Source organism: Alosa alosa, chromosome 2 (assembly GCF_017589495.1).
Source record: "Alosa alosa isolate M-15738 ecotype Scorff River chromosome 2, AALO_Geno_1.1, whole genome shotgun sequence".
Taxonomy (NCBI): Eukaryota; Metazoa; Chordata; class Actinopteri; order Clupeiformes; family Clupeidae; genus Alosa; species Alosa alosa.
Window position 1 is genome coordinate 23,872,287 of NC_063190.1, and position 24,376 is coordinate 23,896,662.

Genomic DNA, 24,376 nt, shown 5'->3' on the forward strand with positions numbered 1-24,376 from the left:
AAAAACATTTAAAAGTGAAACTACATTGTGCACAGTTGGCACATTTATAATGGCCTGCTGGAATAGCAGATAGAAAGTGGGAAGGTAATACCCGAGAGTTGGTGGGACAAACACTGTATGTTTCTAGCACGTTTGTTTAACACGTGGGGGTTCATTGAAAACTAACTTTAAGCTGGGGGTCTGACTTAAGAATGTTCTAGTGCTGCTGCACTATGGTTTTGCCCAAAGGGGAATACTGCGTGACGCTCAGGTCCTCGCTCAGTCCTTCTCTTGTTGAGGCATCCATTTTGATTGGTGTTGCTGAACCTGTCAGCAGCGCTTTGGATCCACTCTTCATTGTATTGTCTTATTCTGAAATTTGCACCATATCTTTACTATGTCTGGCATATGCACCATCAGAGCTGCTGATGTGGCGTAGTCTATTGAATTGACTAATTTGAAGACTTCTTTTAAGGGATGTGGGGTGGGAACTTTTACCATGTAAAATTTTATTTCTGTCTGGTTTTCTGTATAAGTCTATAACCAATTTGTTGTGTTCTTTAATATATAGAATATCCAAAAAGCTAATTTGTGAATAATCAAAGTTCACTGTACATTTTAGATGGTGGCTGCTGGCATTCAGGAAAAGAATAAACTCCAGCAATTCCAAGTTTTTTGTAAGAACTAGGTTCGTCAGTTCTTTTATACAGTCAATGCTGGGCTTCCGCTTTGAGTGCAAGGTTTTTAAATAGAAGTCAACTGCTTCAATCACCAGCAACATATATTTTCAACAGTCCAGAGATTTCAACACATTTAGCATATCAATAGTGTATTTTATGAAAGAGGGCAAAGTGGCAACAAAATTGTCAACAAAAGTGGATATTTTTTCAGTTAATGAGCCTATACCAGATATAATGGGTCTTCCCGGTGTTTTTTCCAAACATTTATGTATTTTTAGCAATGTGTATATCACAGGTCTAATTGAATAATCAATCTTCATGAAGTCAAACTCATTCTCAGTAATGTCATCACTTTCAAGGAAATGGGATACGGCTCCATGTGTTGTGTTTTTAAAACCTTCAGTTGGATCACAGTCAAGTTTCTTGTAAAAGACCTGAATGTCTGTTAATTTCTGTATCATAGTCACACATGTTCAACATTACTATAGAACCGTCTTTGTCTGCGGGCTTAACAATTAGAGTCTTATTCTTATTAAGTTCAGATAAAGCATTCCTCTGATCTACCGGCAAGTTGTTGTGAACCTTATATTCTCTCTTCGCAGAAAGGGTTTGTAGAACATTCCTTTCAACAAGGCGACAGTAGATTAAATTCAACTTTATTGTCATTGTGCAGAGTACAAGTACAGAGAAGGATTTTTCTGTACATGTGAGACTCAGACTGTAAATCCAAAGCAGGTAACTGTATAGCGCTGCCACTCAAGTTAACTGATTCTGAATTAGGCCTAGTTGAAAAAAATGGTAACACTTTACTTGACGGGTGAGTTCATAACACATTCATAGCAGCTGTCATAAACTGCACATAAAGCATTCATGACTTTCATGAGACATGACTCAACATTCATAACAAACCTTTCATGAATGTGGAAGACAGAACGACGACAACTTGTCAAAATAAAAGTCCAACCATCGCAAAGCAGCATTGCTGTTTTTCTCTCCAGCCTTTGTAAATATTTCATGAATATCTTATGAAGTCTACATTGAATGTCACTTTACTTTAAGTTGTGAAGTATTCGTAATCACTGAGTTTAACACTGGGAGGTAAACTAGCCTACATGACTACATATTTGTTAACCTGGAACGGTTGGACAATGGACATTCCCAGTAGCAAATGATGAGAAATTATCTGCAAAGGTTACATCAAAACAAATATTTTTTTTATATATCAGATGTGACGTGATCAGGTAAGAGGTTTGGAACAAAAACGGCAATGCTGCTTTGCGATTGTTGGACTTTTATTTTGACAAGTTGTTGTCGTTCTGTCTTCCATATTCATGAAAGGTTTGTTATGAATGTTGAGTGATGTCTCATGAAACAGTCATGAATGCTTTATGTGCAGTTTATGACAGCTGCTATGAATGTGTTACGAACTCACCCCTCAAGTAAAGTGTTACCAAAAAAATCCTTTTTTTTGTTGAACTTCCTTGTTTTTGATATGTTGTTTTCTGTTGGGGCTATGTTGGTGAATGTATTGCAGTAATGCCTTGGCACTGTATGGTGCAACAGCATAGCACACTATGTCCTCAAAAAGACAGATGTAAAGACAGTGAGAGATAAAAACTGATAGAAAGAAAGGGGGGAGAGACAGAGGGGTAAAAGAGAGGATGAAAACAAGACACCAGTGCAACTGTCCTGACAACCGGAGACTGTTCTTCCCAGAGACCAAAAAGTGCCTTTGATGTCAGGAAGCCTGAGTACGAAACAAACTTTCGTTACGCAACAGCAGTGTTTAGTCAGCTGTCACTCAAAACAGAGTACAGAGGGGAGGAAAAAAAGATGAAGAAAAAGAGAAAAAGACTCAAAGCTCTATCAGCTGGGGAGAGTTCAAAAGGAGGAGTAAATAGAAGATGAGGAGGGACCCATTTCCAATGCTCTTTCCCTGACACTGATGAGGCCGCCTGCGTGCTCAGGCAACTTGTTACTGGTCTAATTCATGCATAATGCCCCTGCACACTCAACCTCAGCGCTCCGCATGTCAGGATAAAAACCCAAACAAACGACTCTGAGACTGGGAGCTCGGCAAAAATGGATTCTACATTATACAGAATTTGGGCACATGCCTATATGTTCCACAAGCAGTACACTTTTATAAATCAGACAGGCTTTTATATAACAGCTGGGTTGTAAAACATACAGTACTCTCTAAGGATAGCTTGTCCATGTTTATACATGTCTTGGCTGGAATGTCACTTGCGCTAGAAGCTTAATTAGTTAATTAAGCTAAATGTAAATGTATCTGTGCTAATACAAATGATTGGCACTGCCAAGCGAGATTCTGAATATAAATTAGGGTTCAGACATCAGACATACAGAAATAAACACAAATGTATGTAAATATATGACACTTATTGCATATCATCCACAATTCGCTGGGTATTAGCAGGTGGATTGGCTTTAATAAAGCTTCTGAGCCGTTGGATTTGCTTTTCAGATGAGGGATAAGGACAGAAGTATAAATATCTTCACAAAGCACATATCCTCATTTTTAACATCAATTTCCAATAGCAGCACCACTGGACGAGACAATCAGTATATCATTAAAGATGGAAAATATCACTATCTACAACAGTGCCAAATCATATGGTATTGGAATATACAAACACTTAGTCTGATGATACCTACTGGGCAACAGTCTATAGGTGTGGCTGTAAAATACTGCTTTGGTGATCTCGTACATGCAGAGCGAGAGACACCTAGAGTTGGTACTTGGTAGTTGAATATACTACTGGGTTGGTTTGTGCCTTTCAGGAGCCTTCTCTGTCTGCTGCTTGTTTGGTCTTACATGGCGCATGTTGGCCATCTAGTGGCTACAGTGGAAACATGCAGCATGATGACGACAGCCTGTGTAAAAATGACAAACATCTTAACGTGAGTTCTGACATACTGTCAAATCTTGTTTACCACTGTCTATCTACTGTCTAGTGACTACTGAGAATAATGTATATAGCCTACAAATACATCTTGAAGAACCCTTCACAACAATGTGACCTCCTTAAAAAAATCACACAAACCAACAAACCACAGGGAGGCAGTGTGAAGCTACTTTGGACCAGAACTGATACATGAACTCTCTCTCTCTCTCTCTCTCTCTCTCTCTGTGTGTGTGTGTGTGTGTGTGTGTGTGTGTGTGTGTATCTAGGCATGCTAGACTGGTGGACTTAGTGTCACAAAGCATCAAAGAAGTGCAGGAGGGAACAAACATATACAAACTTCACACTGTAAAGTGGACTGGTTCAATGATGAAAACACCAATAATATCTCTCTCTGTAATATTCCCCCCCATATAACACCCCAGACATCACCATCATAGATATGACTAATAAGAATGTTCTATTGTTGAGATAGGATGTTCTTTTTAGAGATGCACCGATATGGAATTTTAGGGCTGATAACGATAACCGATATTTATTGGTTTGTTGTGGCTGATACCGATACGATAACCGATAATGTTACTCTTGGAAAAAAAATGTGAAAAGTGATTTGGGGAAAGCATTTAATAAGCATAATTTTATTGCAGTAATTTTACCTACCACCAAATGATGGACAGAACTCATAATAGTCCTCAATAGTACAGCAGTCAACATAACAGTAGCCTAGCCCTACAGTATGTGTGGCTCCTTTAAGTGAACCTGACGTCAGTGAATTGCGAGTGAGTGGCTAGAGAGTTTGAATCGTTTTCATTTAGGACTAAACACTCATAAACGGCTCAGCTGGGAATAAGCTACAGTATAGCGACCAAATCAGAGTTTGTGAGGGAAACTTAGGTTTAGTTTCATCTGCGGGTAACTGAATAAAGCTGCAACTCCTCAGACTGTATCTTACAGTATGTCCGTCTACTCTGTTGCGCACAACCTCCTGCAGCAGAAATGAAAGGGGTTAGCCCCGAAGGTTTTAATAACTTATTATGATGACCTGTCTGGAACTGAAGCAGGAATGGTTAGCATATTTCTAGGTAATAATACAAAACCCAAGCTAAAGTAATGCAAATATAATACTAAAACACAACTTAGAACTAGGCCTACTTATGTACTCGTCCCACTAACGAGTTTGTTTATTTGTTTCCCCGACCAGCGCAGTAATGTGCAAACACATCAGCACAAGACGACTCTAGATAGGGCTGAGCTCAGCTCTGGTAAGGTTAAATGGCGGATCATTCACAAGAGGATTTTGAGATGCACAGATTCCCAAATGAACGCATATCCACAGATTTTGTTAGAGTGGTGAAATACATTCACACCGCTGACATTATATTGAGGAAAAAGTATAGCCAACCAAGCTCAAGTAGCTCAGTGTACCTTACATAGGCCTATATTAGGACTTTAAAAAATATCGCCGCAAATTATCGGCCAGAATTCTGTTATCGGACCGATAATAATATTTTCATTTTTTCACTTATCGGCCAATAATATCGGCCGCCGATATATCGTGCATCCCTAGTTCTTTTGACCTGTATATGGACACTTGCTTCAACTCCAAGCTGTTAAAATATCAGCCACTTGTTAACAGTATCAAAAACCTGAGATTCCAGTTCAATATAATCATCCTTGTGTCTTGGACATGTGCACAAACTTGTTTTACGTAGACTTCAACTGTGTGAGCTAAGCAAGCCAAATACAAAAAAAAAAAAAACTGTCAAAGTACTGCTCCATTACTGCAACGTATACTTCCATTAATGTTTGGATCTTTAAATCTCTTCCCTTGTGTTAAGGTCCAAATAAAAGCATTAAAATATGTGTGTGTGTGTGTGTGTGTGTGTGTGCACACGTGTGTGTATGTGTGTTTGTGCGTGAGTCAGTCTATCAGTGTGTTTGTATGTGATGCGTATATGATTCTTGTATGTGAGCCATGTAAAGTGATAAGTGCAAGACAAAAAAATTGGTTATCAAAGAAATAAGCATTAATCAATCCATGCTGATGTTCTTTCCATCTGATAGATAGATAGATAGATAGATAGATAGATAGATAGATAGATCTGTATAGGCACCATTCAAGATCTGTATAGGCACCATACTGTATGTATGAGGGCAGAGTCATAAGTGAGGCCAGTGAGTTCACCCAAACCATCCCACGGACCAGAGCACGTCAGCACTCAGCCGGTGCTCCCAGCTCACGCCACCCACTCACAGACGGAGAGGAGGAGGAGGATGACGAAGAGGACTCATGTGATGAGGTGAGAAAAAAACAAAAAAAATAAAACACATGGGAGTGACATCATCATCCAGTCACATCTGAGGAGAGCTGGTTCGTCTGTGCCATTTGCCTGTAGACGTTTGCGGTAGGTTGTGACTTTGGTTTAGTGCCGACATGAAAGATTAAACAGCATCAAGTTCATATCACTGTTTCTTTATTAATTCATTTTGTGGTGTCACAGAGGCATGTTAAAATCATATTTAACAAGTGGTCATTTGCTGCCCGTGGGCACGTGAGAACAGCTGACAGAATGCAAAGTGCAGCCACTCCTGTCTGTTCAAACAGTTGCTGGCCTTTCAGCAGGGCTGTCTCCAAAATGACTGCTTCAAATGTTGAATAATTAATGTAGTGGAGCCAAAACATGCAGAACTCGGTTTTGTTGGCTGGTTGAAATGAGGGGTGTAAGCTAAAAGGGTCAAATATGGCAAACATTTATTTACACGAAACTGCACAAGAGCTCACAATTTACAAGTCACACACACACACACACACACACACACACACACACACACACACACACAGTGACAGTACACACCTTTCCTGCCCAATCCTTGCCCCTTTTACTGACTTTTAAGACTGCAATCTATCACACATACACATCTATCCTACATATCAGCATATGTGAGATACACGCTATTGTGTCTGTGTTGTGAGCGACCTTAGGTATTCTTGTTACTTTCCCAGCAGTATGCCAGACAGCTCAGGCCAGAGTTTTCCATGCCAGCACAGTACTGCTGCCCCCTACGAAAGCACCACCCACCCAGGCCTGAGCCACACTGGCACAGCAGAGCAGAGCCGTGGTGCTGGTGGTGTCTGTGGGTTGATAATGAGCTGTGGTGGAGCCGCTCGGTATTGATGGAGTTCAGGCCCGCGGCCACCGCTTTCCCTCACACATCACACAGCCAGCGTCCCACTGCTACTGAACGGGTCACCTCATCCGGCTGCTAATCCTGCCTTTGATGCAGGCATACACATGGACGTGCGCGCACACACATGCACAGACACACACACACACACACACACATAGAAAGCGTGAACGAGATTCTCTACTTCAGACAAAACAAAAGCAATACAAAGATAAGATTGAAAATCACACAATTTACTATGTACAGAGCAGCAGAGAAAGATCATCCAGGGTACGAGCAGCTGTATTGCTACACTCTTAAAACGAATGTGTTGTCCCTATCTGGACATAGAGATGTTTCTAAACCAACGCGAGTTGTGTTGTTTTCAACACATTCGTTTTAAGAGTGTACTTTAGCTGAGAATACAAGTCTTGAATCACAGTTGAATAGCAACAAAGAATTCCACTCTGCCCAGCATGGAGCTGTCCTTGGTGCTGAAACCTCAATAAAGTGGGACAGCCTGCACAGTTGAATCTCACACTGTCAATTGCCGATAAATAAACACTAGCGGCACACGACCGCACTGAGCCGTTGTTTTTCTGTTTGCTGTCATTGAACATGCATTTATCAAAGTCAAAGAAAACTTCAGAACAACTGACGAGAATGGGGACAATATTTCTCTTGCCAATTCCTTTTGCGATGTGGGAAAGTAAAAGAAAAGCTAAATTCAACAATAAACATCATAGTGAAGGCTAAACGCGGAAATAAACCTTTGATGAAGATTGTTGGGTAAAACAACGGGTCCAGACAAGTAAACTGACTGCTGTTTTGGTCCGACGTGAGACTGTAACTGTAATCCCAGAGACGACTATAGCCCATGTTAATTAAACAAGTGGTAAATCAATTGGTGGGGCACATTTGGTGGATACTCATAGCCAACCAATGCAACCCGTGCTTCCTGACCAGAACAAAACAAAAAAGTCAGGCCATTGGGAAAGTATCTGGATAATCTTAGAATAACCATCTAAGCAATGTCTTAGCATCATGACACATATGGTTAACTGGGCTAATTGGGGGTAATCTCTGTTCAGATATGATTGCACATGTTTTTCATTCTTCCCAATCCAATGAAAAGCTATAATATATGAGACTTCATTTATATATTTTTAGATGTCATACAATCATTGCAAACCTACACGCACGCAACCTGTAACTTGCCGTGACCGAAGAAGCACAGTGCCTCACCGGAGTTTAAACTCTCAACCCTCAGGCATGTGGGACGGACGTGCTAAGGAGGCTAAGAGCCTTGAGATCTAGCATCTGTCACAAGCAAGCACGTCTCCTGTCGGGGAGTGAGGGGTTAGCCCACCCACTGTATAGACAGGCTACTCCTTACATACCATAGTTTTATCACCTATAGGTACATAGAGAGTGAGAGTAAAAGCATAGTAGCCTATGTCCTAATGACTGCTTTGGTAGAACATAAAGGCATATTTCATGAGAAACAAAAAACAACAGAGGAAACAAATTAACCAAATGGATTTCACATGGCCCTAAAACAGTAAATGTCAATACAAAATGGGCTCAATAAATGTCCATATGAAATGGGTGAAAAAGAAAATGTCCATATGAAATGGGTGAAAAAGAAAATGTCCATATGAAATGGGTAAAAAAGAAAATGGGTTCAATAATGTGTGTATGTTACTTTGAGAAGTCACTATACCTCCGGTAAGTACCCGAGAAATGGTACGTGAACAATTTAAATATCCATGTGCAAATTAATGTCACAGTAAATATCAGACTCATCCTTGACCACTTTTTATCTCTCCTCAATGACTAACCAATCTTAATCCCAAATGTGATCGCCTAAGAGGAACTCACAGACCCTGGAATAATCTCGCCACTGCTCTAAACCACTTACGAGACTATTAAACACTGTGTGAGATTACATACATGGGTCGGGGGAGGGATAAAGTGGGAGGTGGGAGGGATTGCTGAGTGTGTGTGTGTGTGTGTGTGTGATGAGCTCTCCCATTGTGTGCAGGACGGAGGAGCGATGCGTTGGTGCGCGCTGGGAGATTGCACCTGGCACGATCCGCCAGGCTACCCATGGAGCACTGGCCTGTCGGGCCCACCACCCGGGCATAAATAAATCTGCCCGCCACTTGCATAAACATGGGGGCCGCAGAGAACAGGCCATATGATGAGAGGCGGAAGAAGAAGAAGAAGAAGAAAGAAAGAAAGAATCTGTCTATGGGCAAAACATGTTTCATTAGATCATCATTGCCAAACAAAATGAGTCGTAAGAGCCAAGAAATAACTGACACCTCCCCACCGTCCACCCCCCCATCAAGCTGCCAGTGCGTCTGAGTAGCATTCGTACAGCGTCCAGGCCAAGTTTCAAAATATGCCTATTAAAACCTTAAGGAGAACTAAAAAGGAGGAGACTGCGTGATTATAAGAGGATAGAGTTCAGCATTGACATCTGTTATCTTTTGTGTCCTACTTTCATGCACAAATGGCATTGTTAAGTGGTTGTGTAACAGCAGAGACTGCAGGTCCTCCATCTACTGCAAATCGGGCCAGCGACAACGACAACTTCGGGTGAGATTCCTTTGGGTTGAGGACTTCTGGGAGAAACACAGATGGAGGCAAATCTGGATCAAACAAAGCGCATCCTCCCAGGCCTCTCGGTACATCAGCAGGACGGTTTAGGGAAAACTGTCCCCAGCCCGAGTCACTATTAGCTTCATCGTCACAGGACCTGTTTCTAATTCCATGCCTGAGCCGAACAGTTTATCAGTGGGAATGAGAACACCAAAGGAGGAAGATGAATGGTGCTGGAGACAGGGTGGCTGGATGGTGGCATGGCTGCGAAATATGAGCACTGCGTCAAATTAACGAGCGTCCGTCTTTACGATCATAAATCAGATCGGCGACATGCAGACTGCTGGAGGATGAGGGGCCTGTTACGTAAGAGCTCAATTATGTAAGGTGGCTGCCGTGCCAAAGCCAGAGCCGAAGCTTAAGTTTCTTTTGTCATTGAGGAACTGCAGAGTAGGGGAGAAGGAGGAAAAGGAGGGTGGAAGAGAGAGAGAGATAGAGAGAATAGAGAGAGAGAGAGAGAGAAAGAGAGAGAGAGTGTGTGCGAGAGAGTGTGTCCTCTGAGAGGAGTTGCAGATTTTAACTCCCCTGCAAGACAGTGAGATCCTTTCTTTCTATTCTGTCTGTCCCTCCTCTCATCTTTCACTCTTCTTGCAAATGTATTCACAACCAACCAACATCTCCTCAGCAATATGCTCTTAATCAGAAAGTAGTGGGCGTGTCTGGAGTAGAGACCACTGTGCCACTCTCACCCCTTCTACAGTAACACACCGGGAAGAGAAAGCTGGTAAAGGCAACCAGTCTCAAAAGGCCAGATTTCAGCGCGCTCCAGCCTGGCACTGAGGTCAAATCCCTTCCACAGTCATATGACATCCACTACATAACATCCAAGAACACACAATGTGAACCAAGGAAGCCGAGAGCTTGTTTGGGGATGATGGATAAACACATACAGTATGACAGTATAATTACATGAGAAGCCTTGCATGATAGTTCACTAATTAGCATGTAAAGCAGGAAAACTTAAAAACCTAGCCACTGTTTGTGTTGAGGGCCCCTTGGGACATCTGCGTGGACAGATGTGTTTGGTTGACGTGTGGCAGAAAAAACAATCCTCCAATGGGCTGAGGCGAGCAGAACTGTGAAAGTGTTCTGTGATGGCAGTTGGCTCTTAATTGTCGTGTCCCGGCACACACTCCGCACTGCTGACAGATTCTGAGTCGCTCTCTCTCTCTCTCTCTCCTCTCGCGCTCTGCTGGCATCGCTCATAAGAATTTTTGAAGCGTACCTGCCTCTGAGGCACGCTTCGCTGGGCACAGTGACTCAACAAAAAAAGCTGCGAGGGGAGAGAGAGAGAGGCCCGGGCATGGCTCCAAGAGTTTCTGAACCAGCGCAGACAGTCCCCTGCTACCTGCACTTTTACACTTCAGTGGCTGTGCCAGAACCAGCTGACATGGAAAAAAAACAGACAACCACGGAGCTGGAAGACAGTGGTGAGGGGACTGCAAACATCACATTTTGCCTTTCACAAGTACTAAACAGTAAGTAAGCAAGTAAGCATTTAGGCACATTTGAAATAAGAAACTAAGTAAGGAGACATTGTTCCAGGACCAAAGTCTGTTAACAGGCATGACAAATAGGGGTAAGAGCTACATGGTAGAATGGACAGCTATCCCATTTTTCAAAGTACAAAATATGGTGTGCTATGACAGCCGAGCACTGAAGAACACAAGACAAGTTTTCACTCAGATGCTCTTACAGTATCCTAAAGTGAGAATGCCACTTTGTAGGGCCAACATGATCAATGAGAGACTACTGTGGCTTTGTGTAACAGCTAATAAGGACAAACCACATTGCGTGTTTTCAGCATCAGCTTGGTACGAGGAAAACTGCTGAGCTGAAAGATTTGAGGGGGAAAATATAAGACCATATGCTTGAGCCAGCAGGTCTGGATACTCTAGAGGCTGGGGGCCATGGTGAACACTGAGCCCTAATTAATTTGGTGCTTTGTCATGAAAACCATGCCCAACTGACAGAGTATGGCAGAGACAGACTGGTGTAAGGAGTCTTGTGACAGGCTATTTATTGTCCTTTGAGCCTATTTCTCAGTCTAAACAGTAAGATTCACTTGTGCCGACCCTCAGTGTGACCTTGAAAGAACCTGCTGCGTAACATGAGTAAAAATAGCCCATTGAGGTCCAGGTGCATGTGTGTGTGTGAGTGTATGAGCTCCTGAGTCTTTGTATGTGTGTGTGTGTGTGTGTCTATCTGGACATAGAGATGTGTTTAAAAAACAACACAAGTTGTGTTGTTTTCATTAAGTTGTGTTATTTTCAACACATATGTGTAACAAATTAAAAAAGGAAACAACACAAACTGTGTTGTCCCTATCTGGACACAGAGATGTGTTTAAAACAACGCAACTTGTGTTGTTTTCAACACATTCGTTTTAAGAGTATATGTGTGTGTATGTCTTTATGAGATTGTCTGTGTGTATATGCGTGTGTTTCTGAATGTGGCTAAACATCTGTGTGTGTGTGGGGGGTGTGAGAGCACTGTAGCTTGATTGAGTAGCAGTGCAAGTGGTTCATGGTGCTGGACCTGTGTAAACAGAGGCTTAGCGTGTAATAATAGGCAAGCCGTGTCCGTGGCCTAAGCCACTTATGGATCGTCTATCTCCATGATCAGACTGGCAGATCTCCTCACACACTAACAACCTCCCTTTATGACATCACAGTGGCCGGGCCGTTCCTAGGCAACTAGATCACGTCGTGATAGATACCATATACGTGGAAAGATCAGTGTCTCTGGAGACAGGGATTGTGAGGAAGAGGCAGGTTGAAACTAAAATTAGAACCCCAGCAAATCCTGCGAATGTTTAAAAAAAGAAATAGTGTGCTAAGTTATATGGCAGGGCAGCTTGTTAGTCTCTAACAGATTTTTCCCCCTGTGCAAGTGAAATATGCCTGTCTGGTCTGTGAAATGTTCAGTGTTGAGTAAGAGAAAGAGGGAGGGTGAGAGAGAGAAAGAGAGAAAGAGTAACAGAGAGAGAGAGAGAGAGAGAGAGAGATAGAAAGCCTGCAGCAACCCAGCATGGCTTTTCCAGCAGGCTGGTTTAATTGGTCCTGATATGCTCCCTGCAATGTGACATTTTCATTATTTAATCCATTCCAGACATCAGCTCTTCCCCCCCACTGGCGCCAATAGAAGCGGAAATGCTGCGTAAGCCACAGCCTCCCACTGTTCATTACAGGGGTGAACCTGCAACACAGCAACAGCCACAGGCATTACAGCACCACCGCGCTAGCTGTCACTGTACGTGTGGGTGTTGTGCCTAAATCAGTACAGAGTACACAATGAACGCTTCCAATGAATGAAGTAAATGCATGTGTTTACCATGTCATCATAACCCATTTTTCTATCGAGGGCAGATGGAAGCAAGACTAGCTCAGATAGTCTATATCTACATCTCTTCAGCTGAGATTCCACAGAGACTGGGCTGAATGAAGGTGCTGAAACACACTAAAAGTGTGTTTGTTTTTGCAAGTCTAAAAGGTAGTTAGCGAAATAAAATGTAACTTGTGAGAGAGAAGCTGCTTCCAGCCAGACTGTCAACATGCTTGGACATTACAGCTGACTGCATTTGTTTCTCAGAGCAGAGGTCTGAATGTCCACTGAGGTAGACTGACCGACTGAACATTACTCAGCAGAACTCACAGAGAGTCCAGACATCTCAGGCTGACATTTCAAACATGTCTGAAGCCTTTTAGAGGCTGCTGCTGATGCATCATGCTCTCAGACCCAACCGGTTGATACAGCAACCTGCTACACTTTTCTAACATCTCAGCTGGTCAATTACTTTTAAAAAGATAAAATACTTCTACGTGATGGTATGCTATACTGATGAGAAACAGTGAATTAGACACATAAGATAACAAAAATTAAACTGTTTTGTAAAATAACAGAGAAAACTGACACTTAACTGGAGAACTATGAATTAAACACTAGTCTGCTTAAAAAAAATAAGCTAATTACAAGCTTAACAAACAAACAAACGTTAAGATAACTGAGACCTGTGTTGACCTGGAGATGAGGCTCAGGGAAAGCCATAAGACGAGCCGAACGTTCAGAGTAGCACTGTGCAGATGGCACAGGCTGGGCAAATGCTGTTTGTTCACAGTCTAATTTTCTAACAAGTAAAGACAAGTGCAGACAGACAGGGCCCGAGCGCAGTGTCATTTAGGTCTGTCATGCTGGCATGAAGGGGTAGAAAATCAAATAAATCCTTTTTATCTAACATGCTCATGTTGGTTGGCTTTGCAATCAGCTACTATTAGGTTAAAAAAAAACTCAAATGGGGTTAACGTCCCGTCCCAATTTCTTACTCATTGTTTTTTTTTAATTATTAATTGTGTAGTTGTAATAGTGCTGCAGTATGAGTCTGTCAGATCTTTCCCCAAGGCAATCTTAGCACACTATGCTGAATAATACAATTGTTTTTATTTGCTATAAATTAAAAAGGCAGCAAGATTCAACACGGTTCTTTCAAACAGCATCTAACATGGTGTTCATGATTACTTAGGCTTGGTGTTTGGAAGCATGATTGCTTTCCTTGTTGACACGAAACTATTTGGATATACAGTACCTGCACTTTTGGCTATCTCATTTAAAGGAGAATTCCGGTGTGATATTGACCTAAAGTGTGTTGAAACATGATACCGAGTGTGAACGTATGTCTCATAGCCCATCTCGGCTTGTCCCCTGCACTCCAAAATCTGGCGCTAGTTAGATGATGCTACCAACAGCTTTTTCAACAGCTTCGGCATCGGGCTAGCCATGCAAATAAATCACTGTTTTACACCATTTACGAGGCTCAATGTATCTCCACACTTCATTGGTAGACTTCCGAGGGCCCTGACATTTAAAACGAGACATTGAGAACTTTGAAAAAGCACTGGTAGTTTACTTACAAGACGATTTATACAGACAGTATCTTCACGAAGTTTAGCGTTTGCAGCCATCTTGAATTTAGTCACGATAAGTCGAGCGACGAGTAAGAATGAACAGGTATGATAAGGGATCAGATTCCAAAAATAATTCAGTGGAAATGCATGGATTCCAGTTGCTGCTACTGGAAGAAACTGGAATCCATGCATTTCCACGGAATTATTTTTGTCTCGTAAATGGTGTAAAACAGTGATTTATTTGCATTGCTAGCCCGATGCCGAAGCACCACCATTGAAAAAGCTGTTGGTAGCATCGGCTAACTAGCGCCAGATTTTGGAGTGCAGGGGACAAGCCGAGGTGGGCTATGAGACATACGTTCACACTCGGTATCCTGTTTCAGCACACTTTAGGTCAATATCACACAGGAATTCTCCTTTAATTTACTATAACGTGATGTGAATTCAACTGTACAACAACAACCCTTGCATAAAGCTGAGCCAGCACTCGCCTTGTGAGGTGCATATGTGGATATGTAATTGTTTCCTTCCAGCTGACTCTCGAGTGAATATGTGAACGAGGGGAGAATGAGAATCGGGCCACGATCTACAGTCTCTGGCCTGATTACATGGGTTAACAATGGGATACCATGAGACAAGGAGGTCCTCTGAAAGGCCCAGAAACCTCATTCTCTGATTGACAATTTCTGTGCAGCTGGAGACAGCCTTAACATTGCCTCGATTCAGCACAAGGCTATCAGTCTGTGAATGCAACACTCTCTCCGACATAGTGGGCAGGCTGGGTAAGCAGGCATAATAAAAAATATCAGTCAAGTACAGATTACAAGCCTCCTCTAACCTTTGGACACCTTAATACTGTATGCTAATACGAGGGATAAATGGGCTAATTCATAGCAGCTCCAGCTCATTAAAGAAACTAAGCTGGGAAAGCTTACATATCCAGATAAAAAAAAATATTATTCTGGTAAAGGTTTGTTGTTCTTTCTCTCTCTCTCTCTCTCTGTGCACAACATATAATGAGATTTGACTGAAAGATTTCTCTATTCATTTAGAAAATCTTGCTGAAATGTTAATACCCCCAGAGAGCTGGTGGAGAGGTCTTGGAGTTTGCAAACACTCGACTCGACCAAAGGGCCAGACAGAGAGAAACAGCCACAGCCTCACAGCACCGCCAGACATACAGCTAGTCTCTTTCATCCCCATGCCGATCTGTCCTTCCCCTCCACTCCTTAATCGTAAATGACAAGTGGTCTCCTGACAGATTCTCAGCTATGCTTCTACTTTCTACTGCATGCCTCTATACCCTCTTTCATCCCCTCTCCACACACAGACATCCTCCTCGTTTTCCTACCACATGCTTTCCTTTCTTTCGCATGTCCATAATTGCATAATCATACGGCATGAACTGCAGCGAGGGGGGTCTAAGCCCGGCCCATCTGTCATGGTTCATGGCGCCTCAAGGCCTGATCAATCACCTGCGCTATAAAAAGAATTACCCATAATGCTCTTACCACTTTTGAGGGGTGAGCCAGGCTATGGTGCCCCATTTTGTAATGTCTAAGCGCATGCAGCATCGCCTGTGTAAAAGAAAGCTGGGCCAGTGACGTGCAAATTAATGTGCAAATGAGTGCTTTTTTAGCTTGGGAGGTGAAATGTTTTTTTTAAGAGATGTCAGCAGGCCAGAGGCTGAGTTGTGCCGGCACAGCTTACGGGAATTACACACACACACAGAGGAGCTACAGAAATGTAATTTATTCAGTTTATCGCCAGGGAACTTATTAGCACACGCAGGGAGGAAATGGCCCAGGGCTCATGGCAATGACAACTCTGGGCAGATCTAGAAAACTGTTTTTAGACCAAAAACAAAATTAATATGCATGCTCTATTTTGCTAATCTGATCAATAAGGAACAACAGTGGATGCTCTAGGGCTTAAAGTGTTTTAATGAAACAAAAAGGCCGAGAAAAGAATTTTGTCATCTAAAATTGTTTAAAATGATGTGTGGGTAAACATATCATTTTTGCATATAACATTACCTCTGGTAAGAGTATTCAGGCTTCTTTCATGTCTTATATTTTGATATGAAAAGTTAATATAAAAGAATAATTCAGACCAATTCTTAACTAACACAAAGGATTACAAGGTGTTTTGGAGGTACTGTCAGAGCTCTCTCCTGAGAGATCAATGGGCACAGGCATCAGAAAAGAGAAAATAGCATCTCCTGCAAGTGCAATTAGTCTTTGATGAATTCCAGACAGATGGTATCTTTCTTCCCCGCTACCTGCCTGCACAGATATGAGGTTGTGTGTGTGTGTGTGTGCGTGTGTGTGTGTGTGTGTGTGTGTGTGTTATGTGAAGGAAGGCAGCAGATATGTGGGCGGAATATATAGGAGGGAATTCTATTTCCAGCAGTTCTCTAAATGACAAGCATATATAGCCACAGAGTGGGCGAACTCTTAGACCCCATTCATAATCTCTCTCCCACTTTGCTTCCCTCTACGCAAGATCAGAGCGCACATTTCTGTGCCATGACATAAGGACCATTCCAGGTACTCATGGATACATTCACAATGCAAACCTTGAAACCAATGGTCCATTTTTCTAAACACTAAACAAAAATGTAAAAGCTTCTTGGAATGACTAAGCAACAAGGTTAGGTTTCACTACAGATTTAATAAGGGACACAAACCATATACAGCAGGCAGTGTATGAGCTATCAGTAAACAACACCATTAATAATCCAGTGAGCATACTTGTACATGATATATTAGGAAAGGTTGAAAACTGAAACCAAGGCTATGAAAATGTTTCAATTTTAACAACAAAAAATGACCCTTACCTGATTGCCATCTAGAGTGTAGATCCTCTTGACCACACCTGAGTCAAGCTTGATGGCATCTGTTATATCAGTGAGGACCTGCTCAAACGAGTGGGCTGTCTTCTTGTTCAGGAGGATGCGCACAGCCTTGCGAGGCTTCATACCATTACGGACGATGGTCACTAATTTTGGCCGGATGAAGTCCTTGTACATCTTCACCTCGGTGGACCCTAGTTTTGTACTTGCCAAGGAAGGTGGTGGCTTGCAGTTGGCTGAGGCCTTCACATTCACCGACCAGTTAGGGTTGACATTCTTGGTGTAGTCAATCTTTTTGTAAGCTTCAATAGATGCACACACATAACTCTCCCCTGCAAATGTACAAATAAAAGGAAGAGGATGTCAAAGAATTGTTCATCATTGTTTAGGGAATGTATCACAGCTAACACTGTTCATTCTGGCATATAACTGCCCATTATTGACCTGACAGGTTGGTTTAATTGTAGAATCTTGGTGGATTCCTTGGTTTGTAGCCTACTGATGGACCATAGTACTTCCCTGAAAACTTCTGAAAAGATACAGTACCTTATACTAGGGGTGTAAACAGTAACTCAACTGAATTTTGCCTTGAGATTTATGCCTCAAGTCAAAGCCTATGTCATGGATAAACGATCAACTGCTCATATACTTACCTTCCACAAGCTGATCAATAGATGTAATCTTTTTTGACCCATTAACTGAATAGATGGTCCGGACACCCTGCGGTAAGTTAACGTTGTCAGAGAGGGAACGAGTTAGATCGGCCAGTAGTGCGCCAAATGATCCAAATTTGTCGCCAGAGACGGCGTAGACAATGCCATCGAAGTACCGATCGCCATTCCGATAGAATCGGACCTTCATTGCCCTCTTCTCCACACTCAGCGCCTTCAGTGTGCGCGTTCGGAACAAGCTGCTATGTGCGCTGTGTGGCGGACTTGGCAACCCATTTGCTCGTGCGCCAGAGCCGTGCCTCTGACCCGGGTCCCGCTCTTCGAAATGCTCCCTCTCCATCTCTGTAGAACACAAAGTAGGCTTCAGTAAATACTTTTCTGTGACAAAGGAAATCTTATTTATAGTAAAACAGACCGCAAAAAGTGTGTTTCATTAGACCATACTCTAGCTGATGGCAAAGCGAGCAGTCTACTCCAAGTAGTGTTCCCTGGTCCGAAAATAACTTTTAATGACGGCTTAAATGGTCTTCTTCAGTGTTTTGTCTAAGCCTCAGACTAGAGTAGACGACTTGTACTTGTTGGGCTCGTTGCGCAGACACGCCTTCTCATTTCACCAGGTTAACTGCTTTGGAAATAATGAAGGCTATATTTTCAACTTTGACAAGCCGTATAGTATAATGTAAAGGAGGTAGCCTACACATGCACAATTTTGCACCTGACGTCAGATTTTAAATCAATTAAGGCAGTCAAATAAACTCTAGCCTAGCCTACACATTATTAAAAGAAGAATTTTCTAACACAGGAGGTACACAAATAAACGCAGAAAGAAAGACACCAATGAAATAGCCTACAAAGTCGACAAGTGAATGACAACCTTGAGCTAAACGTCGAAGTTAGTGGTAACAGTAGGGTACGTGGCTTCTTAGGAGACGGCGATTTCAAAACAATGTTACAGGCTTTAGTCATCTTTAACACTCTCGCTGTCCTAGTAATAAGCAAAATTGTTGTCGCTTACCTTCCTAATTTCCGTAGCCTAGTCCAGCTAATCTTTTCAGATGTGAATACTCCGTTTTCTGGTTAGGTAATGATAAATGACAAAGTAGATTTACGCTGCCTTTGTTGACCCAATAGCCAAAGCTTCGAATAAACTGAGCAATAAGCCTGCCAGAGTACGCAGCGGCTGCGCTGCAGTTGCTGTCCTCTCCTCTCGCTGTCGTGTCGTGATTAACATGGGCTAGCTAGTCCCTCATTAATGCAGCGTCCCACCGCAGACCTGCTACAACCGCTACACGCCTCCCAACGTGCACGACTGGTAAAAGGTGGTCTTGACGTCATAACTACCTAATTTTGTTCACATGAAGAAATGCACACTAAGCTTCTCTCATTGACTATAGGACCATGGGTATGGGAAATGAACAGAACCATGATAACTCTTTTTTCGGCTGATATCAAGACATTAAACCCGAAATGGTTGTGGTATGGAGGCTGAGGAAGCTTACCTCGTGTGTCTACACAGGGCTAGGTGGATAGATATGGAGAGAATAGAGAATAAGAAATAGGTCATCTCTTACCTTTAAGCTTCAGATTGATAAATTCATACAGGCTATACTTATTTATTTATTTAGTATTATTTTTTTATTTAAAGACAACACATTCTTCAATATTGTTTAAGAACATTTTAAGTAGGCCACACACTCCATAAGGTTTGTGTGAAGGTTTATTGTGAAGGTTTGTGTCTACCTTTTGTGATTTTCTTATGACAATGTCATTTGCAGATATTCATTCTTTACCTGTTATGGTAAAATTCATGGTGGTAGCATTTCGTCATACATTAACAATTTCACTGCCTGTTCCAGAAAGGCTCAGGGGTCGATGAGACAAACCTTTTTCAACATCGTAAAGATAGTTTCATGTTTGCAATGGTCTTCTGTGTTACAAACATTGTTATGTAGAGACGAACCAGTTATGAAAAACAGCACTGCTACTCATTTGTTTGGATCAACCAATCCATCTATGCAGAAGCACCAGCATCTTTATGGATATAAGTTGCTTTCAATCTATCATTAAATATGGCTGATATATTATGTGGTTTTATGAAGCACATATTGTGTAGGTATGTGGGAATGAGGGTGTGTCAAAAAGGCACCATTGGGCATTAATCTGGGCTTGAATCTATTTAGAAAGATAAAAATGAAAACAATGTTTCAGTGTTGCTACACAATGTTCTACTGAATGCAGAGTGTAGAATGTAGTATAGTAATTCTAAAACAACACAATATCTCTAAAGCATTATCGTTCAGACATTTTACAGATATTTTCATAAGCACTTACAGTTAGGCCTACGTCAATTGTAACTCATATAACTGCAAAACCTTTTCCTGATAGAGGGTTGGTACTGCTCGCCCTCAGTGGAGAATATATGAGGCAAACATTATTGATCCATATCGCCAATGCATTTGAGATTTTTAATGTCCCTGATGACTCAGCGCTTTAGTCGGGGTAATCGGCTCCCATTGGATGCTCCCGTGGCACCCGCTGTCTTCCCTTTTGGGTTGCGCTTCCTGTGGGGCAAATTGTCCAAGCTGCTGTAAACATAAACACAAACAAATAAATATTACCCATGTGAGAAAAAGGAGTCCTCTCCTTTTCCCCTACTATACGACAAACTTTTGAAAAACTGCCTTGTGCCACACCTGCAAGGCCTGCAGCCACACACTCACCTGCACTCAGTTCCAGGTTTATGGCTGTGTATGGGTTTATGCCTGTATTAAGGTGTTGATTTTAACTGTGTTTGGGTTAATGGTACAGACCACCACCACCCCCACATTTCCTATAATGGTTTAGCCCAGACCTAATTGGGTAATTGCCTAGACTATTTAATGGAAGGCTTATTTCACACAGGGAGACACACAATAGACTGGAGACAACGGAAGACAGAGGGAAGCGCTGGAGATCCAGGGAAGTTTAGAGTTTAAAAGTAAATTGAAGTTTATAATGTTAACCTTGCTTACTGTGAGGCAAGGTCGCCTTGTTTGGACCGGGAGCCTAGAAAGTCTGTGGAATTGTTGCCTAGTTTAATGGCGAGTTCAAATGTTCACTTGAAGATACATACTGAAGATCCCTGGATTTTTATGTCTGGATTCCTGCTGTGTTTCCTCCTGGTTTGTGGACAATAAAATAAATTATATTTTTGTACGGAACTGTCGTCTCCTGCCATCTCCTTCCCTCAGCACCACCTTATCCAGTGGCGCACCTCCCTAAACGTGGGGTGGTCGCCTCTGTCCCTCACAGCATGGTGCCTCGGTGTGCAGCACATTGCCATAGTTGTTTCACTGATCAGATGGGAGATTAGGAATTATTTACCTGTATTTGTGTTTCAATGTTTTTGTAAAAAGAAAATACTGCACCTTCTCACGGGTTTTCTGCCATTTTCTCGTGGTTGATGAAGCTGTGTCTTTCTGCTCATGTCCAGAGTTGATGACACCTAAAAGAGCATTATTATGTGATAATTATGATTATGACATGAGTCAGTAGAAAAAGTAGTTTTTTACAATCACCAAATACACATCTAGAGAATAGGCATATAAAATAACCACACCTGGAAAATCTTCACCATTCACTAAATATAAGATGGAAAAGGTATGGATGTAGGTGGATCTGATACATCTCGTCAACACTACTTAGAAACTCCAAACATGCAGGAACAACAATCTCAACCCCCGACCCATATGCAAAACTAGACAACAAATTGGGCACTGTAGCAAAACTGTTTTAATGACCCATCTTACTGCCACCATATGAATAAAATAAGATAAAACATTTCATAATTAAAGAAGTATTTCATACAAAACTTATTCATAACCAACCTTTGCAATCTCTGCTATATAAGCGCGTCTCTCTTCATTTGTTTTTTGATAAGCCTGGTTAAAACAAGCAAAGCGACTGCAGTTTTGCATGATGTTATTACAGCAATGGCATGATGTGTTATTACAGCAACCACCTCATTTTCATTACCAACACAATGCTTGAGACAGAATGCAAAGAATGTAAATCTACTCTTGGATTATTAACCAGTGTTGCCTTTATATCTCGGTTAATCTCCTGCATCCCCTAAAGCTATTTTCATGTTGTTAAAAAAGGCAATGCTAATGTATCACATGGTAATGGCTCTCATAAAACAGAGCATTCTCTTTTTTCGAATGCAGGACTGATTAAGCCTTGCTGTTTCAAAAAAACTGCAATCATGTCTGCAAGGAGTGCTGCTAGGGTAGGAAACAGGGTGCCCCTCTGGTGCTCTTCAATTTGGGGATCCAAATAATAGTTCTGTAATGTAGCAAATATCTAAGGCACTCACAAAGCCTAGAAATACATTTTAGAAGCCTTACATTTCAATTTCAATTCAATTTAATTTGATTTAAACATGCTATGCATGTGAGAAGACACAAAGGGGCTTAGGGCGCTCAAGAGACTTCAGATAATTCCTTGCGCAGGTGCTCTTCTGCGACGGGTGAAGTGAGAATCCAAAATGAAAGAATTTGCAGAGGCACTCTGAAGTTGAAAAAGTATAAAAAGCCTTTAATTTATCATGGCAAGAACTGGTTAAAAGCACATGGGCCTACGTGTTACAGCCATATTGGCCTTTGTATGTTCAACATACAAACATGCAAATATGTTTTTCAGCATAAACTTTTCGAAGGAAAACTCCACCTGAAGGAAATTGTAGTTTTTGTATATGGATGTTAAAAATGAACAGATTCTGATGCATACACAGACCTTGCCTTCCTGCTGAATCCTTGTATGGAGATCCAGAAGCTGACTGTGAAGATTGGACTTCTCAGTGGTAAGGAGTTTGAGGTGGTGTTTCAAAGCTTCCTGTGAAAAGTGATCGACAAATCTTAAATCAGTTTGTGTGTGTGTGTGTGTGTAACTTACCTCTGGCATAGCATGTCAGAAGTAGAGAATCTCGTTCACACTTTCTATGTGTGTGTGTGTGTGTGTGTGTAGTAGAGAATCTCGTTCACACTTTCTATGTGTGTGTGTGTGTGTGTGTGTGTGTGTGTGTGTGTGTGTATCTTACCTCTGACATAGCATCATAGGACCTTATTGATGCAAGTCTATCTATAAATAAAGATACCGATATTGAGAATAAGAACATAATCAATGTAAGCTAAATATCAAAGTTAGACAATATGCAACTTATGTAGATGTAGGCTATACTTTCATAATTATAGAGACAACCTTATACCTGTACTAAGCCTACTTTTAATTTTATAAACTGATGTGGTGTTCACACAGACGTTTAGCTATATTATTTCTTAAGTTCAATTTCAAGTTCAAATTTATTTATATGGCACATCATAAACAATGGTCATACAATGTGTTAGGCCTATATTTCACGCATATAACAGAGGCAGCACTACGAAGACAAAATTTAAACAATAGGCTAAACCAAAAATGCATGAAAATAAAACAAAAATGAAATAAGTAGGCTATTCCCAGTAGCAGCTATTGGAGTTAAAGTTAAACGTTTTGGCGCCTCCCTGCGACGTTTACATAAAACAGCTCCTTACCCATGGGGTTACCACGGAGATCCTCCAGTCTCCCGTGCACAAATGCAATTTGCCGCTCTAGCTGCCCGTTGAGGTCCAGCTGGGTCTCATATCTGGTCTTCCATTCGTTTCCTAATGTAAGCAAATGTTATGGGAAAGACATTCCTCTTCAGACGTAGCTCGTGCACTCCTTTTATTATGCAAATGCATAATAAACAAACACAAAACATATATGCGATAATGGCAATATGACACACACCTTCACCTTCTACACTGTGGAGTCTATCCTCCAAATCAGCCATGGTGTTCCTGAGATCTGAGACCGATTCCTCCAACAACTCCCTCCGAAAGGAAAGGACACGAAATAATTGTAAATAAAGTTCACATTTTTTATAGAAGTTATTAAAAAAAAAGTTATTAAGTTATAGAAGTATAAAAGTTTAAACAAAGGATTGCACTGAGGATGTGTAACAGCAGACCGACTGAAATAAATTCCCAGGGCCTAATATCATTTTCTCTTTTTTTCTAAGCGTCTAAATTTGACACATGGTGCCCAATATTACATTGTTTACTTACTTCATTTCCATCTCCTGATCAAGCTCTGCTTGCAAGCGAGCCAAGTCAAACTTCCCTAAATCTGGGTCTTCCATTTCAGAGGACCCTACGAAAACTTTGTATTGAGTTGTGTCTCCGTCTCCATTGGCGACATTCATATCCGGTAAGCGTCTTCCTGACGACTGGCGGGCAGCGCATGCAAGTCCCTTCACCACTTGCTGTATGCTACATTTGCAGCAAACACATAATACCTTTATAGGACCTTTTACACAGGGTCCTTGCCCTGCTATTCCTTAATAAAAATTCCAGAGCCTTTCCAAACAGATTGTTTTTCTAAAATAAACTACCTCTAATTTTGTAATTTAGTGAGTTTTTAGATGGAATTTTGTCCCTTGACCTTGATGCACATTGACTTTTTTTTTTTGTTT

At 41.6% G+C, this 24,376-nt stretch overlaps 2 protein-coding genes across 9 annotated transcripts in view; both read right to left on the minus strand.

Annotated features, from left to right (window-relative positions):
- Positions 1–19,132, minus strand: part of LOC125287910 (serine/threonine-protein kinase DCLK1-like) — a 57,377-nt gene extending 38,245 nt beyond the window's left edge. For 5 of the 6 annotated variants that reach the window (XM_048234024.1, XM_048234017.1, XM_048234010.1 and 2 more), the window contains exons 1-3: positions 18,860–19,132; positions 17,827–18,186; positions 17,159–17,505 (exon numbers count right to left, since the gene is read on the minus strand). In XM_048234024.1, coding sequence (XP_048089981.1) covers positions 17,159–17,505; positions 17,827–18,184 — 705 coding nt within the window. In that variant the 5' untranslated portion in view covers positions 18,185–18,186; positions 18,860–19,132. Of the gene's footprint in view, positions 1–17,158; positions 17,506–17,826; positions 18,187–18,288; positions 18,371–18,859 lie in introns of those variants that run through there. The other variant, XM_048234003.1, reaches the window with a different exon arrangement.
- Positions 19,133–19,559: 427 nt separating this feature from the next.
- On the minus strand, positions 19,560–24,132 carry ccdc169 (coiled-coil domain containing 169). Of its 3 annotated transcripts, XR_007192904.1 has the most exons (9): positions 23,970–24,132; positions 23,653–23,735; positions 23,415–23,525; positions 22,922–22,962; positions 22,618–22,716; positions 21,711–21,764; positions 21,252–21,328; positions 20,856–21,002; positions 20,349–20,429 (listed from the first exon to the last, which is right to left on the minus strand). XR_007192904.1 is itself a non-coding variant. In XM_048237512.1 (8 exons), the coding sequence occupies exons 1-8, from the start codon at positions 24,104–24,106 to the stop codon at positions 20,327–20,329; spliced, it is 702 nt and encodes a 233-aa protein (XP_048093469.1). In that variant the 5' UTR covers positions 24,107–24,131; the 3' UTR covers positions 19,560–20,326. The 3 variants fall into 3 exon arrangements, 2 of the variants coding, with proteins under 2 accessions (XP_048093469.1, XP_048093468.1); XM_048237512.1 differs by lacking the exon at positions 20,856–21,002 and having other exon boundaries at positions 19,560–20,426; positions 23,970–24,131; XM_048237511.1 differs by lacking the exon at positions 20,856–21,002 and having other exon boundaries at positions 19,560–20,429; positions 23,970–24,129.
- Positions 24,133–24,376: the final 244 nt, after the last annotated feature.

Coding starts and splice junctions, on each gene's coding strand:
- ccdc169 (XM_048237511.1), bottom strand. CDS start 24,106: ATGAATGTCGCCAATGGAGACGGAGACACAACTCAATACAAAGTTTTC. Junction 22,717..22,921: donor CCTATGATGCTATGTCAGAG/GTAAGATACACA, acceptor CACTTTTCACAG/GAAGCTTTGAAACACCACCT. Junction 20,430..21,251: donor GGCAGAAAACCCGTGAGAAG/GTGCAGTATTTT, acceptor TTATGTTTACAG/CAGCTTGGACAATTTGCCCC.